This window comes from Trichechus manatus, unplaced genomic scaffold (genome assembly GCF_000243295.1).
Source record: "Trichechus manatus latirostris isolate Lorelei unplaced genomic scaffold, TriManLat1.0 scaffold00055, whole genome shotgun sequence".
Lineage (NCBI taxonomy): Eukaryota > Metazoa > Chordata > Mammalia > Sirenia > Trichechidae > Trichechus > Trichechus manatus.
Window position 1 is genome coordinate 2,694,437 of NW_004443991.1, and position 15,337 is coordinate 2,709,773.

General features: G+C 35.8%; 1 protein-coding gene across 3 annotated transcripts; it reads left to right on the forward strand.

Moving 5' to 3' along the window:
• On the forward strand, window positions 1-14,803 carry PCNP (PEST proteolytic signal containing nuclear protein). Of its 3 annotated transcripts, XM_023732872.1 has the most exons (6): window positions 1-185; window positions 5,297-5,474; window positions 5,550-5,712; window positions 7,412-7,486; window positions 11,246-11,301; window positions 12,909-14,803. In XM_023732872.1, the coding sequence occupies exons 2-6, from the start codon at window positions 5,419-5,421 to the stop codon at window positions 13,033-13,035; spliced, it is 477 nt and encodes a 158-aa protein (XP_023588640.1). In that variant the 5' UTR covers window positions 1-185; window positions 5,297-5,418; the 3' UTR covers window positions 13,036-14,803. The 3 variants fall into 3 exon arrangements, 2 of the variants coding, with proteins under 2 accessions (XP_023588640.1, XP_004378201.2); XR_002824391.1 differs by lacking the exon at window positions 5,297-5,474; XM_004378144.2 differs by lacking the exon at window positions 5,297-5,474 and having other exon boundaries at window positions 7-185; window positions 5,498-5,712.
• The last annotated feature ends 534 nt before the right edge of the window (window positions 14,804-15,337 follow it).

Genomic DNA, 15,337 nt, shown 5'->3' on the forward strand with positions numbered 1-15,337 from the left:
CTTTTTACTCTCCAGGGCCGCTCTAGGCTGCCGCCTCGCGGGTTGGCGGCGAAGCTCGATGATTGCTAGGCGGGGCCGTGACGTCCTTGGCGTGGCTGCAGGAGAGACCGCGGCGGGGAAAATGGCGGACGGGAAGGCGGGAGAGGAGAAGCCGGAGAATCCGCAACGTGCTGGAGCCGCCGGAGGTGAACACAACCCCAGCGTCGCGGGCTGCGGGGAACGCTGTGGTCCATTTTTTTAAACCTTCCCGGGGTGGGGGATGTGCGATGGGCGAGAATGGGCGGGTCTGGCTGGCGCTCACCCGGCCAGGTGTTGGGCCCAGACGAGCCCCGGGCACGCCCGGTGCGGCCGCTGGTAACCTGGCCCACATCGCCTCCTTGCTAGGGGAGAGCCCGCCACTGTGCGTCACCTCGTGGCCCCAGCGGACGTCCCGCTCTGAAGAGAGGGGAGATAGGCCCCAGCGGACGTCTCACTCTGAGGAGAGGGGAGATAGGCCCCAGAAATGGAGCCCGAACTCGGGGTGGGACTCGGAGCGGCGGTGCAGGAATCGCTACCGCCACATCAGAGACACGCATCACACAAAACGCACACCCTACACGGGTCACCGAGCCGTGGCCTCGGGAACTGGCCGCAGGCCGAGTTTCCGACGGTGTTGGCCTTTCAGTTACACCTAGGAGTTAGTTAACGCTTGTTGCTCCCTGTTCTCTGAGGAGGCGGACGACCGTAGCCTGCTCTCTCTCCATTTTCAAGCCGAATGCTGGCTCTTAAATGGGGTGGGCCGAGGTAGGGAAAGAGGAAACTCTTCCCGCCTGCTGGTTTAAGCTTCGGGGTCTGGGGTTTGTCTTTATCTGCCTTTTCTTAGGCTGTTGCCAGCTGACTGCATGCCAGATATTTAGGCTGGTGTGACTCTTTCTGTATTTCGTTACGATGTGGAGTAAACTCAGATTGAAGCTATCTTTATTCTATCTAACCCCCCCCCCCCCCGTAAATTTTGGTGTTGTGCTTTAAGGAAAAGAGAAACGTTCTCTCTCTATCCCAGCATTGTCGTAACAAGGGAAGTAACACGTGCGAGCTTATCCTAATGAACGTTTTAAGTGTTCGCCATCCTGAGTCCCCCAAGTCTTGTTCCTGAAAGCATCTAATAGAGAAAGTACAGAAGAGTAATAGCATATGGAGGCAACTTAAGCCCTACTAACATGATGTTTAATGTTAATTACTTTGGGAACAAAAGCATTGAAAGAAGATAAATGAAATGTTCAGTTACTTTGGACCCCAAAATTCCTTTTTAAAAAAACATGAACAGTGCTATAGAGCCCTTTTTTTCTTGGTAAAATAGCTTATGAAACAATAGTTTAAACCATCTAGTGTTAACTCGTTTGGGACCCACCCCCCCACACCCCGCCAAAAAAAAAAAAAATATTGTCTTGGAAATTGTTGAGTAAAATTTCATTAAAAATTAGAAGTAGTTTGAGAAAAAATAGATCTGCAACCTAAGGAATCTTATGTGACTTTTAATTTTAGGCTGTCTTTAATTGTCTCGACTGAGTGTAGGGAGATGTGTTTAACGTGCTGCCAAAATATACTTTAAGTGTCAGCATAATTACGCTGTATAATTTATCCACCACTCTGTCAGTTGAGAGATATTAGTTCTGTAGTATGAATCCTTAATTTGTCTCTTGGTGTTTTCATTTTAGCATTTTTTTTTCCATTGGTGACTTGGAATAAGTAATATGCCTCAACTACGTAATTTGCTTTGGGTGTATTTTCCTTTGCAAGAAATTAGTGCTGTTGCATATAAACCGTTTTTGAATGTCAGATATTTTTAATGACATTGTACAGAGAACTCATAGTTAAAATATTTAATAACAGCATGGGTATTGATAAATTGTTAGTTCTGTGGCAAGTAGTCACTCTTTTGAAAACACTATCAAGTTTGTCTTCAGGACTTACTTAGAAAATATTCTGAATTTTAATTTCAGTTGAACATTCCAGTACATTGGCAGCATAGGTATTTTATGAGTAGATTACTTCCATACTTGACATGACTATGTCAGTGAGAGAAGCTGTTTACTTGAACTACCTGCTTTCACCTTAGAGAGGAGGTATAAGGCTTTGGGTAGGATCCCCCCCACCCCCACCCTCTTTTAGATTTTTGTAGTTCCTTGAAATAAGTAGGAAGTTTAGAGAAGAGCTACTCATATCATAAGCATAGCCATCTCAGGCTTTTTTTTTTTTTTAAATGCGAAGAACGTCTTTAATGAAATTGACATTTATTGTGCCAGACACTAGTGGAGTCTTGACTATATTCTCACTTAAGCCTCACGCCAGTCCTATTAGAGAGGTGGCTGTGTGCCCTTTTTTTAGATTAGGAAGCGACACCAGAATGCAAAATGGGTCATGAATGGTGTCCTTATGGACTTAAACTTTCTTATTAGGTAATTTTTTCAAAGTAAGTACCTTTATACTCAAGTCCATCTTTCCCCAACTATTCAGTGATAAAAACCGAAAGTGATAGTACCGTATGTAATTTGATTTCACGTTAATTAAACTACACATTTTGTGTGCTCAGAATAAGTAGAAACTAGATAAAATCCCTTTTGTTAAAATATTCCTTGATAAAGAATCTAGTAATTTTACATAACTCATGTTTTATGTTATAAATTGATTGGTTTAATTATTTTTAAAAAACTGAACATTCTTTAAAATATAATTTCTGTAACTAAAATTTTTACAGTACTCATTTGTGGTCATCCAAAATTTTGTTTTCTACAGTCCTAAAATACAAAACATTTTATTAAATAGACTGAAAATAGCAGTCCCTGATTGAAAGCCCCGAACACAAAAACAGTACATGCGTTGTTTAAAGGAAGACACTTAATATACTTAGGAATTAATGTTGATATTTAATAGTGTATTTCAAAGCTCACATTAGGTTGAAATAATTTTCTAATTGTACATAGAATTGTAGAAATTATATACGAATCACGTTAATAGCATAAATTTGACTTATCATATTTTCTCACCATAGTTCCTTACTTAATGCATTTGCTTTATTTCCTAAATGCTTTGTGTATTCTGCTACATAATTGTTAGAAGAGGATTACATAAAGAGAAAATGATAGCTCAGTCCAGGTGACACATTCTGCCTTTCAAGGTAATAGTGCACTCACCTTCCTTCATGCCCCTCCTCAATCGTATCTAAAGATACTGATAGAGTTTTTACAATTGACTTTAAAAAGCAAAAACGTAAAAACTTCTTGAGTGGGCAAGGCCAAACAGTGATTTGCTATGTCTAGAAGTAACATGCTGGATCTGGAATCAGTCATATGTAGAAATTAGTTAATAGACATAGTTTTTTTAATCTTAAGTGTGGACCTGTGAAGTGGGCAGTCTTCCTAGTTTGCCCCTTCAGATGTCGAGAACTCAGGGGTGAATAAAATTGAACTGCTGCCAGTTGATTAAGTAATGAATGGTAGAGTAGTTCTCCCAACTCCCCTTTTCATGCTAACTTTTTCTGGAGCGGTCTCCATGGAAATCTTTCCTACAGTGTAATTAGGATGGGCACATAGCACTGAATTTCATGTATTAGCACATACTAGTTAAGCTAGTTATCACATTTAATATTATTATAGTAAGAATTATGTTTTCATTTTTCTCATATTTATACTTCTAATTTTTCTAGATTCTCTGTTCCAGAATTATTTTCTGGGTAAAGAGAGACTTAGAATCAGGAAAAGAGAGGTTTAAAAAGGACCGGAAACTTTAACTAATTATAGCCCTTCGGTCACAGTTGAAAGATAGAGTTTACACTATAATGAATTCTAATTTTTTTTATGCTGTTCGTTTTGATGTTTTTCACAGTTGTCTTTGCACAAAACTTGTGCGTTTAGCGTGTACGTGAAGCCAATTAGTTTTCTGTTTCTGTGTGTCACCATATGCAGAGCCAATGAGTTTGCAATTTTAGCTGTGTCAGGTACAGAAAAGTAATTATTATTTTGAGTTTTACTATACAATATCATAGTTGACTAAAACTGTAAATAGAACGCAGAATAAAATTTAGCATAAATGCTTTTAGTTATAAACTTAGACTTTGAAAACACTGATGTTTGCACAATACTCTTTTTTTATTGTTTTAAGAAATTGACTTCTGTATTTCAACTATTGCATAGCAGGCCAATCTTTCATTCTTAGGTGCTTTTGTAATTTTATATCTAAATGGCACCTCAGGCAATCACTGCCTCCTGGGGAATTCCAGAACCTAATCCTGCTTAATTCCTCCTCTGCATTGTCATTACAACTTTCACCCCTTGTCCAAAACGAATAAATAATTCCTTTAATTTTTCCTCTAAACAAAATCAAGTGTTCTGTTCAAAGTGTTTATTAATCCAGAGACTCCATCATTCCAAAATTATCTTTTAATCCTTTACTTGCGAGTCTGTTTGGATTTGGTCTCACCCACCCACCCATTCTGGCTTTTTGTCCTGTTTTCTCAGTTATTGTTAGGACTGTCCCTTAGAGCATCTTCTCTTTCTCCATAAATAAACTATTCATCTAGGGTAGCAGAATACATTCTATAGAGTATAACTGGGAAAAGAAAATAAAATTTTTAATGATCAGCCAGCTTTCTTCTGTCTTACCCTTTAATATGTTCTTAAATAGCCTTCTGGTATAAGAGATCTAAGATACTCAGGATGTAAACTAATCATTGACCTAACACAAAAACAAGCAGAATTACCTAAAGACAGCTTGCATTTCAAACCTACATATGTATGCCTTCTGTTTGGAATTATAATTAACTTACTCTTTCATGAGAAAAAATAATGTGTAAATGGAAGCATGATTGTTAATTGCTCTTAAATGTAAAACAGGTGATAGCCGGACTTTCACTGTAGAGTTAACTTACCTAGGGAATACCTTGAAGCTCTCTTCAATTCCTTTCAACTCATAAGATTTTGTGAAATGTATGTGAGGAACACATCACTTAAGAAAAGTAACTCAAGACTGTATTAACACTGTAGTGCTGTTAATAATTGGCCTGTTTCTAACTAGGTACTTTGTGTAATTAGTGGTACATTGTTGAAGAATATTAGAATTTATTGCTCAAATATATTGTATTATGATGTGACTGCCCACAAACTAGTTTGTGTAGAAGAATTTATAGATCTTAACTTCTACAAAGCAGAGTTCCACAAATAACCAGTCTGTTGTAAACTTAAACGACAGTGTTTAGTTGAAGGGTCTTTACTTTTGTGAACTCCATGTTTATAATTTTAAATTGCTCTGTATTTTATGCTAGTTAATTCATGGGAGCCTCTTCTACTGCCACACAATCTCAGTTCCTGCTGTATACTCTAACAAACAGTGGAAGAGACTGTTGGGTCAGTAGGTGACAACTGCAGAGGTGTCTTCCTTATAACGATGCTTTTTGAGGTTGCTGCTCCCATCAATCTGCTCAGTAAAAATAGCTCATCTTGGTAAGTTGTTTCGACTTCACCAGGACCTGAAGAAGAAGCAGAAAAACCTGTGAAAACTAAGACTGTTTCTTCCAGTAATGGAGGGGAAAGTTCCAGTCGCAGCGCTGAGAAGCGATCAGCTGAAGAAGAAGCTGGAGACTTCCCAACAAAACCTACAAAGATCTCCAAGTTTGGATTTGCCATAGGTAGTCAGACGACAAAGAAAGCATCAGCCATATCCATCAAACTTGGATCAAGTGTGAGTTGTTATTTTAAATACGATGTTTGTAATGTGTCTTAAGAATTTGTTTTGGAAGCCTATTTAATAGGTTATGGTAAATTAAGCATAAAAGATACATTGCTTTAGAAGTAATCTTTGATGCATGAACTTCCATGTAAGTATATAAAAAGTGAGTAGCGCTGATGAAGAAAGATCTGGAATATTAGAAGGAACAGCTGCAATAGGGAATATAAAGTGATAGCTAACTTAGAATTTTTTCCAAATTTGAGTAAAAACCTCTGAAAAATATTTTCAGAGAGAATTTCATTTTTTTTCTTTCAATGCCAGTAATATTTTTATCTCAAAAAAACTATTAGTAAAGTATTGCTTGATAATAAGAGCTTCTTGATCACCTTACTTTAGAGCTACAAATGAACATTGAGTACTAATATTCTGTGACAGAAGTCCTTACAGATACATTTTTGGTCCCTTTTCTAAAGATATAAACCTTGAATTAATACTTAAATTATTAACTGTGGAACCTCTAGAACTATTCAGAATACTAAGTTGAACCATATGAAGTTGTACTCAACTGCTCTTGAACTACAAAAATGACAGTTTCATTTGGTTCCACCAAATAGATCTCTTCTTTAAGTTATTGAGATAATAGAGTGCTGTTGGTTTTAGAAAATGGTTACATTCATGCTCGTGAGTTGTTTAATTCATGTCTGCTTTATGAAAAATTAATACCTAATTACTATACAGCTTTATTTCTATATTAGATGTTTGTTCAGAGAGCCTTTAAAAATCGGTCCGGATTACTTTCCAGTTAGAGTTGATGTGTTTGAGCTGTGTTTCTAGGTTATTAGTTTTGGTTTTTTAATTGTGGTAAATATCTGTATAACAAGTGCTATTTTAACACTTTTTACAGTTCAGTGGCGTGAATTGTGTTCATCATGTTGTCTAGCCATCATCATCTATTTCCATAGCTTCTAGTTTTAAAAGAGCCACCATTCCTCAGAGTCCCATGCCCATGCTGTGTTCTTTCTTTTGCTTTTTTTCCTTTTTCCTAAATTTTAGTCTGAACAAAAGACATTAAGCTTATAATCTTGTTATAAGGTTGTAAATCAACTCTTATTGGAGCTTATTTTTTTGTTGTATTTTACTCTTCTAAAGGTGTCACGTATTTGATGTTGTAGACACAAGACACAAATAAGTATTTGTCGGTTGATCAACTATATTTTCACACGCTGTATAATCAAAACGAGCAGTTTCAACTACTTTTTATATCCTACACCTCACCCCCCCCAGAAGACTACATTAACACTGTAATTTATTTTATGAAAACAAGTTTCTGTTTTCCAAAGACTAAAAAGTTTTACTATGTTTGTCTCTGTGTATAATCTCCAAGTAACATTTTTTATTCTTTCAAAAGCAAAAGTTTGTTATGTAGAAGAAGGGATGGTTAACTTTCAGCAAGTCAGAGATTTCACTCACGATATAGAAAATCTTTTATAGGAGGGGAAAAAAATGGACATGCAATTAGTACATTAAAATGTACGCACTGATAACCCACATTTTCCAGAAGAATGGATTTGTCCAAAGTATTGAGTTCTTTAGTGTATAAGTTCTATGAAAAGATAAAATTGAGTCTTTAAAGATCAATTATTCATGTAATTAAACAAGCCTGTACAAATGTTACTTACATGATATTTTAAAAATTATATTTCTTCTTTAGAAGCCTAAAGAAACAGTTCCAACTCTTGCTCCAAAAACCCTTTCAGTAGCAGCAGCTTTTAATGAAGATGAAGATGTAAGTTTATACCTAGTTTTGTTTATTTTACTTTAACAAATTATTGAAAGAAAGTGCTAGTGGCAAATTGTAGGTTGCCTTAATGACACTAGTGAATTTTCTTTGTAACTTTGAATAGTTTTTTGTGGTACCTACAAAAAGTGGATGCTTCTGTTTTTTGTATTAATTTTCTTTGGTTGTAGGATTATTTAAAAATATTGTTGACTTTTGGGTCAAGAAGCTTGAGAACCAGATCAACAGATGCTTATTATGATAGTAATATGCTATCCTAGGAGATATGAAGGATCTAAAAAAAAGAAGAAATTAAAACTGCTACCATTAGTAATGTTTATCATTAGGGTTTTTAGTGATGATACATTATACATGCATTTATCTTAGGGAAGGCAGTTACTCCCTGCACCCCCAGGAGGAGTAACAGTTTAAATGTTGCAGATGTTGTACAGTTCTGCTCAATAAACGTGTTCAGGAGTGAGCGTGCAGGGCTCCTCAGCTCTTCTCAGTCAGTTCCCTTGTGCCACTCAGTGTCCCTGTCTTACCGTGCTTGTGAATGATTTATAGAATTTTCAAGGATAATTTTGACTGTTATTTTGCTTTATACTCTTACTTTAGAACCTAATTCCCACTTACAATATGACCCTTATAGTATAACAATTAAACGTTAGAGGATACATGAGTAATTGCTCCCCAAAACAATATGCATAGAATTATACATACATTCAGAGGAGCACAAACCCTGTGGGGCTAAAGTGATTTGGGAAGAATGGTGTAATAGAGTTGGGTACTAAAACATTAAGCAGGGTTTTGGTGAACCCAGGAATGCTTTTATAAGCTAAGACATCCACTTTCAAGTCAAGTGATAAATACTGACTAGCTGCAGAATTTTGTAGAGGTGTATTGGGTAAGGATAAGTATGGAATGGTTGGAGCAAAGATCAGTCGGTAAAGAATTACTGTGGTTATCATGCTAATCTCCTTTGGATTTTTACTCATTCTACACATTTGAGTGCTTTCTGTATGCAAGGCACTGTGAGGTTACAAAGATAACCCAGATATGTTCCCTAAAAATTCAGCCTGTTAGGGCAGAGACTTATACACAAGATAGTACAAAATATAAAATCAGAAGTACCTGAAAAGATGAAGTGATGTGGAAATTCAGAGGAAGAAGAGAGGCCAGCTAACTAGATGCAGCAGCATGGGAAGACCACAAGTCTGGGAATCGGAAGACTTGGATTCTTGTCCAGGCATTGCCTTGCCAGTTACTAACCAGCAGAAAACGTTTGAGTGCATCCCTTTACCTTTTGGGAGCCTTAGTTTCTCAACTGCAAATTGAAGGCCCAGTTTAGATCATAGATTGTTAAACTATCTCTCAAAGTGCTGGGGTTCTATGGAAGTGTCTCGGGAGCTACTGTGATGTGAAAGGGTGATGTCTAACAAGCAGGGCTGTGGATTCCTCCCATTTTCAAGTTTTCTGGCATCTCTAACATTCTTAAGAGATTAGGTAGCATATGGATATGTGAACATTGTATGAGAGAAGGACAGTGTAGGAAGAAGGGAACAGCATGTGCAAAAGTGCAGAGGCTAGAAATTTTAAGCACCTACATAATAGTAATAGCTTACTTTGAATGCTGAACAGTTTGTATATCTTTTCACATAACTGTTTTACTCTGCATATATCCCTGTAAATTGTGATACATTTATTTTGCAAATGGAGAACCTAAGAAGTGAAGTAAAGTGTGCATGAGTGTGTGCTAATGTATACTAATGCTGAATTAGAATTTAGGTCTTCTGGTTTCTTATCCTGATAGCTTACTGTCTTCCCTACTTTTTTTAAAGAAGCTTTAAACAGGTTCAGACAGCAATCTTTGTGCTGTAATATGTTAATGGGAGTAAAGGATAAACTAAAACTAATTTACCTCCTGCCTTAGAGTTGATTCTGACTCAGGGTGAGCCATGTGTGTCAGAGTAGAACTATATTAAGGTTTTCAGTGGCTACCTTTTTGGAAGTAGATCACCAGGCTTTCTTTTGAGGCACTTCTGGGTGGACTCAAAACTTCAGCCTTTCTGTTAGCAGCCGAGCACATTAACCATTTGCGCCACCCAGGAACTCCAAAGGATAAACTATCTCATAAGTACAACAGCACATGCATCTGAAATCTTCATCCGCTTATCATTGTTCTACAGAACATAGTTAAGTACCTTTGGATATATTCTGAGCCTGAAATATATCGGACAAACAGGCACCAAAGTAAATAATTACTTTAAAAATATTTAATATTTTTTCAGTTGTTGTGTCTCTTTGGTCTCTTCTCATCTGGAACAATTCCTTAGTCTTCCTATTATTTCATGTCATTAACATTTTTGAAGAATAGAGGCCAGTTATTTTGTAGAATGTCCCTCAGTTTGGGTTAGTCTGTGTTTCCTCATCCTCAGAGTCACACTTCTCACTTTTGGCCAGGAATACCCCAGAAGTGATGCCAGATTTTCAGTGACTGCATCATGTCAGGGAGCACATGCTGTCCTTTTGTCCCATTACTGGCTGTGTTTACTTTGATCATTTGGTTAAGGTGGTGTCTGCCACATTTCTCCACTTTCTACCTTTTGAAATTAAAATGTATGTTATGGGGATATACTTTGAGAATATGTGAATATCCCATTATTCCTCATTTACTCACTAATGTTAGCATCCATTGATGATTCTAGTCTGCATCAGTCATGATGACGATGTTTGCCGAATAGTGAGATTTTCTAATTCTGTCATCCCTTCTAAGTTTATTAATTGGCTTTTCCTGTAAGGAAGAGTTTTCCCTTAGCTCTTTTAAAATTTATTTTATTTATGTCAGTTTAGACTCATGGATTCTTTATTCAGTAGTTACAATCCTTTATCTGTTACCTGTAATGCTAAAATTGTCCCAGATTTGACCAGAAAAAGTCCCCTTTAAGAATCTGCACAACACACTTTAATGTATATGTGTATATATGTATGTATATATATGTGTCTATATGTGTGTATACATATACATGTATATAAGCCCTGGTGCTGCAGTGGTTAAGAGCTATAGCAGTTAGAATCCACCAGCCATTCTTTGGAAACTCTGTGGGGCAGTTCTCCTCTGTCCTGTAGGGTTGCTATGAGTTGGAACTCAAAAGCATTTATACATAAAAATATATATCTGAAAGGAAACTGATTTGTTTACATATATTTTTAACGACTATAAGAATGGAGAAGTAATAAAGAGCCGTCAAGCTGTCTTTATAGTGGATATTTTTGAGAGTGAGCAGTACAGTAAAGTGGTGAAGAACCTTTGCTTTGATGTCAGACTATTTTGTCATTCATTAGTTTTATGACCTTGGGTAAGTTAACTTTGTTTAACTCATTTGCAAAATGGGAATGATGATAATCATAACCCACCCTATAGGATTATTGTTAGGATTTTAAACAGTCATGCATATTAAAGCATTTAAGCACATTTTCCTCTAGGAATTCAGTCTAGTAAACAATAAATAAATGGCCTTAGTTCAAGAATATCAGGGTTTCTTACCATTTTTTTTTTTTTTTACTTTATGCAAAATCAGTATACTAAAAGCTAAGCATTTCTTTTTTAAATGTGGCTAAAATAAATAATTCACTAATTTTTTCCTTTTACTGAAATTCACAATACTGGAAATGTTAAAAGACTTAGATATATAATTTAGCATTGTTAGTAATCAGGTGAATGTAATAAATCTGTATGCCATCATCTTGGTTTAATTCTTTCTCCAGAGTGAACCAGAGGAAATGCCTCCAGAAGCAAAGATGAGGATGAAGAATATTGGAAGGTATTATAATTTTTCATAACTTTAATATTATAGAAAATGATAGGGTGAATTAAGAGCAAGAATAAATTGCATATAATGTTTTAATGTTTAGCATTTTCTTCAAGTCTCCTGGCAAAATAGTTTTCAGTACTTTCTATGTGCTAGATGATTAAGGTTTCAAAGATGAGTAAGATATGGACTAGTCCTCATGAAATAGAACAGTAGAGTAGTAATAGTGTGATGTTTTGTGAGCTACGTGTAACAGTGATCTTGTTTTTCTCTCCTGGTAAGAAAAATTGAGCATATAAGAAAAATAACAGAATAACTTAAGGCTATTTATTTTCAGATACATGTAACTAACCTATATTCTTCAAACAAGAAATAGTTATCAGAAATATTTTTGATTTACATGTTTTCTGCCTTATCAGACTAGTTATATAGGGAAGGGAGCCCTGGTGATGCAGTGGTTAAGCATTCAGCTGCTAACCAAAAGGTCAGCAGTTGGAATCCATCAGCCGATCCTTGGAAACCCTATGGGGCAGTTCTACTCTGTCCTCTAGGCTCGCTGTGAGTCAGAATCACCTCGACGGCAGTGAGTATACAGGGAAGCACTGATTAAAAGTTGCAGACTGAAAGCCTGTAGCCAGATCTAGCTCAGAGATGTATTTAAAATATATATATATTTTTGATTTAAAATTAATACTTGATTTTTTTTTCTGGTAAAAGAGGAATGACTTTAGTTCTCTTCACTTAGGATGTCATTCTCTTCAATAATCTTAATCCTGTATGTTTTTTCCTTGGTAATTTAGATGGTAAATACCAAAATCAGACAGAAGTATTTTAATTTCCATTTTCCTTCATTGTTCTTCTTATTAAGGAAATAACATTAACCTCAAGTTAACATGATAATCAGTTTTCTTTCTTTGCATGCATAAACAGATAACTTAGAGAGGCTAGCAAGAAAGTTCAACTTGAGATCAACACTGTTATATACCCATTTCTACCAAATGTATGAACCTCTCCAAATAACTGATTACTAACTAAATCCATACACAAGCTTTAGTTTTTAGGCTTTCAGTTTTGTGATTTAATTAGGAACATCCAGGTGGGTGCCTGCCTTTCTTTTATACTGGGAACTAAAGTAAGAAATACATCTGACGTTGTAACCTTATCTAAACACCCAGTGTACATATATTTAAACAGATGAAATTGAAACAAAAGTTCATAAAACGATGTTGAGCCTTACTGTATGTGATGCATCTTTTTTTTTTATTTTAAAACAAATGTTGATGGCAGACCACCAAATTGGTTTCATGACCTTGTTAATGGGTTGCAGCCCAGAGTTTAAAAAACTGTAGTGGTTCCCAACCTTACCTGTGCATCAGAATCCACCTTAAATGTTTGTTAAAACTACAGATTTACCTGGCCCCACCACAGGCGTACTGAATCTGAAATTCTAGGAGTGGATCTGTGGAAAGGTTATTTTTTAAAAATTCTCTAGGGGCTTCTGATGTTCTGCCTGTGTTTATAATAAATAGGTGCTAAATAAAAGTACATTGAATGAGTTCAAAACATAGCCCAAAAGGCTTTATGTAACATTTTAAATAAACTTCTTTCTGTTAACACAGGGATACACCAACATCAGCAGGACCAAACTCCTTCAACAAAGGAAAGCATGGGTTTTCTGATAACCAGAAGCTATGGGAGCGAAATATAAAATCTCACCTTGGAAATGTCCATGACCAAGACAATTAAATGATGTGTTTGCGATTGGGGTGTGGGGTGGGCGTAAGGTTAAAAGGAACAGTTTCCTTTTTTAAAGAATGGTATAAGACTATCTTTGGAGCCGTTTTTTTTTTTTTTTGGTTGTTGTTGTTTTTTTAAGTAGAGATTGAGTGGCATACTAATAAAAGAGAGTTTGAAATTAGAGGTAATTTATGTTTTATATACAGATTTCAAGACATTTGCTAATTTTGTAGTTTCATGTGATTAGTTTCCAAAGTTTACAGATAATAAAGAAGTCAGAAATGGTACCTTTTTAAGAATTGCATATTTTTTTAAACACAACTATTAGCACATTAAGAGGGAAGCAAAAAGTTATTACCTACTTAAACTGGTTCAAAATACAAGCAATTACTCTCTAACTTAACTTCCTCATTATGTAAACTGTCTGGCTCCCAGGAACAGCCTTATAGGAAAGGGAGTATTGTATTGGGAGGACAAATGTTAGTGAACTATTGCCTGAAAGTAAATTTAGATAAAATTACATACAGCTGTTTTTCTCATGGGCATTTGTTTTGTTTCAAGTCATAAAGTAGTTCTTGCATTGCTGTCAGTAGATAGAGATGCTTAGCTCTTTAAAAGTAACCATTTTTTGAAATTTTATGTAAACTGTTGAATATTTGAAATAACTCACTTCACCATAATGGGTCTTGTCTACCCTCACTAGTCTTCAAAGAACAACCATTTGCTACCAAAGTAAATCAGTATTTTGAATGTGCTTTTTTTTTTTCTTTTAGTAGCTAGTTCCTGAAATTGTTTCCACCAGAACTGGAGGAAGCTGTTTCTTTTAAAATACAAACCACCACCAAAAAATTTAAATGTACATATTGCTTAAATATTTGGCTGTTTTTATTTTTTAAAAGGTATGAACACCCAAAAAAGAAAATACTGTATGAAGATGAAAAGTGAGAAGATGCACTTTCTGTACTTTGTCAAAGCATTTAAGTTACTGATTTGTGAAATCCAATTTGAATTGACCTTACTATAGGAGTTCTTACTAATAGAATACTGTGGTTTATTTTAAGTGAATATGTATTGACCAGTGGTCTCTCAAAAGCACATTTTAGATACTGAAAATAGAAGGAAAGAAAATGCATCTTCAAACAGTTTATGGAGTCTCTGACCATATATACTTTGTTCCGTGTGTTGTGAGGTTTAGGGTGGTATTTTCTTTTTTTTCCCTTTTATTTTTGTATTGTATATGAACTCTCTTTTTCTTAATGTGACAGTTAAACACATCTTTCAAAACATAGTCACAATCAAACAAAATACAACAATTTGCTTGAAAATTCCTACAGTGTTAAATTTGAAGGACATGTCACTATTTTATTGGTGGTAACTGCTCACTGAGCTCTTTGACTAGGTAATAACTCCAGAGAAGCAGCCTGACTGTTGTATATTCCTAATACTTTTGTTCACTTGCATTTAAGTTTAGAATAAGTCCCAAGTAAAACAATGGAAATGTATATAGAACTCTTAGTTCTTTCTTACATGATTTAAGTATATCAAGATACATGAATTTAACTTTAACTTACTTTAATGTAGGCAAACTTTCCATTTTTATTCATTTTACTGTTTATGTTAAAGTAGTAATTATCCCTCTCCTGTGTATTCTTTTCTTGACCCAAATGAAGTATTTCCTTAGGGTCAAGAAGGGAGAGAAATGACTGAGATGAGTGTCTTTACTAAAATACCAATAAATTGTCAAACTCAATAGTGTTCTTACTTTCTATTCCACTTATTTGTTGCTTGTTCTTTGTTTGCTTTTATAAAAAGTTGAGACAAATGTTAAGGTGGTTGCTTTTGCCCGTATTGTTAGCCAAAGTAATAGGGGATTTGAAAGTCTTAGTTATTAAAGTCTGTCTAATTTAGCAGCAGTTCTGTAGCATTACAGTATCTCAGGTTGGACAAGACTTTAGGTCAAACATCCAAGTCCTCTATTACAAAAGGGTTCTCTCTGTCCTGTGCTGTAGAAAATCCTGTAGAGGCATATATACCTTTGAAAATCCCCAAATACTAGAATGTATTCTCCTACTAGTGTCTGTCATCCATTAGCCCTATATATAGATTAAGACCATAAAGAAGGAAATACATTGAATCCCTCTCTTGCTTAAGGGCTTTCATCAAATATTTGAAATGTTCTTTCTGCCCTGGGCCTGTGCTTGCTCCCTGCAGATTAACTATGTCCACTTCCTCTGATTACTTGTAAATATTGTTACGCAGTTTGCTTTCTTTATCCTGCATACTATGAAGCCTTCTCTCAACACATTCCAGA